We start from the raw sequence: 3,381 nt of genomic DNA on the forward strand, positions 1-3,381 counted from the left end.
CTTACCTCTCCATTTCCCAAGTTTCCTACACTCTTCCCCTCCCACACTTTCTTTCCCCTTTGTCTCTAGTGTCCAATACAATTTTTAATACTTTTATGTTCTCCAGTCTTTCAGTCTCTACCATAGAGTGCACAATTTCTGAGAATCCAATAATGGGAGACTTAGAAGTGTATTTGCACCAAGTCTCAATCAAGAGTACACAACCCTAGTTTCCACTCCAGGTCCAGGTAGAATCTTTGCCATCAACCTCTTTTTCCTCTCTTCACCTACAGGGCTAATGAGCCTAGGGCTCTCACAAAGTCCAGAGCTCAGATGGCTATCTGAGAAGGCCTCCTTATCAGCGTGGTGACATCTTCCAGGCCAACCTCTTCTTTCTTCTGGTAGCTATTCTGTTGTTACAGTTTTGCCTATAACAGGAAAGAAAGAGTAACTGACTCCCTGCTGTCAGGATGTCTGGTCTCTGGCCAAGCTTCCTCCTATGCAACAACAGCTGGGAGGAGCCAAAAAATCCCCATAGGGCCACACCTACTAGTGACAGTATAAACAGTGAGGTTTAGCGTTGGCCTTCAGAGCCACCTCACCTTTACCATGAAGTCCAGCAGTCTCTTCCTCCTTGTGGGACTTCTTGCCCTGGGAACCTTGGCACCTTGGGCTGTAGAAGGTGCTGCAACAGGTGAGTTGGAGTCACCTTGGTCCAATCTTGGCTGGCTACTGGGTCACAGGTGGGGGCTCTTGGTGGTGTGGGCATGTCTCCTCTGCTAGGCTCTGACCTCTCAGCTTTTGTAGGAGACCTTCTTGAGGGTGGAATATATGTCTGGCTGGGCTCCAAGGTCTCTGGAACACTCTGAGCATCTGGAAATACTTCCTTTCCTCAGCCATCGCATCACCCCGGTTCTCACTTCTTCTCTGTGCCTTCTGCACCTTCTCCTGCCCCATCTCCTTCACTCTCTAACCCTGTCTAGGTCTCTATCTCTTCCATCATCACTCTGGACTCTCTTGCTGTCTTTTGTCCCTGTTTCTGTCCTTTACTCTTGGAGTTTGTGCCTCTGGCATTAGCTCCCAATGGTTCTCAAACTGGTTCTACGCATCCTAGCTTGTTTCACTCTCTGCCTTGCTTTCTCCTGGGATGGGAGATCTTGACTGGGAGCCCTCTGCCTTTTTTCTGGGTCTGTAGCCTCCCTGCCCACATGGCTGATTTAATCAAGCCTGTTACTCTTCCTGGAGGTCAGGCAGGCACTCCCCTTTGGACTTGGGGTTGGCCACTAGAATGAGAGTCTGGAAAGTAGTTCATTGTCCAGAGTTATGATGGCTGTTCTACAACCAACCCTCTCCTAACCTCTTGGCCTTCTCTCCAAAAGCTTTCAAAGCTGGAGCCTGCCCTCCTATAAAAGCTGCCCAGTGCCTCGCATTTGAAGAACCCATGTGCAATAGTGACTGGAACTGTCCAGAGAATAAAAAATGTTGCGCTGATGTTTGTGGCATCAAATGCCTTGCTCCTGTTACTGTCTCAAGCCAAGGTAAGCAGGTGGGGGAGCTGGGTGGAGAGGAGGTGGAGATGGGTGGAGAGGAATGAGCCTGAAGACACAGCATCTAGGAGGATGGAGTTGGTAATAAGGTCCTACCAGGCCTCCTCCTGTCCATGAGTTGTTGAGCCAGTTGGTTGGCCAGCCAGTCAGTCAGTCAAGGAGTCTCACTGCCCCAGACAGGAAGTCACTCAGGCGTCTGATGAAGCAGCTAGCCTGTTGGGAGGTCAGTCTTCCAGGGAATTATCTGGGCATTAAGATAGCCAGGCAATTGGAAGCCACCATCTAGTCAGTGCTGGTCAGCTGGTCACCTGCATTGACCAGGAACTGATATTAGATGGGAGTCAGGTGCTACCTTCAGGGAATGCCTAAGGGAAGAAGTGGTGGTGATGGGGTGGGAGAGGAGATTATCTTTCCTGATCAAGTTGGAGCAGGGGATGAATCCAAGAAATAGGCAGTGAAGGCAAGGGTCATTTTCTAAAGTACAAGGCTTCTGACCTGTGGCCCCTCTCTCACCAGTGAAGAAACCCGGGAAGTGTCCAAAGGTTGATGGTCAATGTATGATGCTTAACCCTCCCAACTTCTGTGAGGAGGACAAAGAGTGTCAGGACAACTTGAAGTGCTGCATGGGCATGTGTGGGAAAGTCTGTGTTGACCCCCAGAAAGGTAAGGAGGGGGCTGGGGCAGGTCAACCTTTTCTCTCCAGCCCTTCTCAGTCCCAATCCTATGGAGATCCAGGTACATGAGCAGGGGGACTCCTGACCCTTGGCCTCTGGCTGACTCGCTTGTCTTTCAAGAGCACTGATCCCCAGGTCTCAGTGATAGGATTTCTATAGGATCGCCTGTGCCTTGGATCTATACCAGCCTCTCTCAGCGAGAGCCTTGGGCAGATGGCTTTCTGAAACTTTCTGAAACTCAGGTTTTTTTTCTTAATCTGTAAAATGGACATCATGAAATTGAAAGTCCACTATAGAGTATGGTGTACACGCAGTATTTATTATTCAGGTTTTGCCCACATGTTGTCTAGGGTCAAAGCCCAGAGAGTCCCTGGAGTTTGAGGGTCATCTAAGTGCCATGCAATGAGTTTAGAGTTTTACAGTAAAATGAGACTCGAAGCCAGCCTACTGACATCAAGACTCAGCTTACCCCACCTTGCTATCTTCTTTACCTCGGGGGACTTCTACGGGAAAGATGTGGGGATGACTCAGCTGGTTTCTACACTGAAGCTCTTGCCTGATTTTCTCTTGCAGCCTGATTCCCACCTTTTGGAGGAGCTCTGATTCCCACTCTGTGTGGTCTGGGAACATCCTTCCTGGTCCCAGGATTGGATCACTGGACACTTCATGGTGAGGGTTTGGTTCCTCCACCAATACCTCTTCTGGAGGAAGACTATATGGTCTGGGGAAGTGCCAACTAATTGGTGAATAAACACCAGCATGCATTTGTCTCTGTACATCCTGCTTCTGTGACTCATTGGGGGGTACATGTGATGGGGAGTGGCCATGAGGAAAAGTCTGGGTGTGAGGCTTCCCTCCCGCAGACCTGTAGTGGAAGGAAGGGGTTTAGGAGCAAGGTGCCCTTGAATTTATATCATGAGTCTGAAGTACTGGCTCTGTGCTTTTCGACGAGTGATTTTATTTCCTGAACCTCAATCTCTCTATTTGTAAAGTGCAGTAAAGATCACTTCCTCACAGTGTTTGGAGCACTGGAGGATGCCATGTGTTTGTAATGCGTACAGGTGTTACTGGGCCACGGTTGGCTCTCTAAAAATGGCATCTACTTGTTGACCACTGGAGTCATTTTGGGTTTCTCATTAACTCTTTCTCCCAGCACTATTTTTTTTTTCCATTTTTAAAAA

General features: G+C 48.9%; 1 protein-coding gene across 1 annotated transcript; it reads left to right on the top strand.

The window, feature by feature from the left end:
* Positions 1-553: 553 nt before the first annotated feature.
* Positions 554-2,976, top strand: SLPI (secretory leukocyte peptidase inhibitor). Its single transcript, XM_006154520.3, has 4 exons — positions 554-673; positions 1,359-1,517; positions 2,043-2,189; positions 2,774-2,976. Exons 1-4 carry the CDS (start codon positions 589-591, stop codon positions 2,776-2,778), a joined length of 396 nt encoding a protein of 131 aa, XP_006154582.1. The 5' UTR covers positions 554-588; the 3' UTR covers positions 2,779-2,976.
* The last annotated feature ends 405 nt before the right edge of the window (positions 2,977-3,381 follow it).

This window comes from Tupaia chinensis, unplaced genomic scaffold (assembly GCF_000334495.1).
Source record: "Tupaia chinensis unplaced genomic scaffold, TupChi_1.0 Scaffold000411_1, whole genome shotgun sequence".
Taxonomy (NCBI): domain Eukaryota; kingdom Metazoa; phylum Chordata; class Mammalia; order Scandentia; family Tupaiidae; genus Tupaia; species Tupaia belangeri.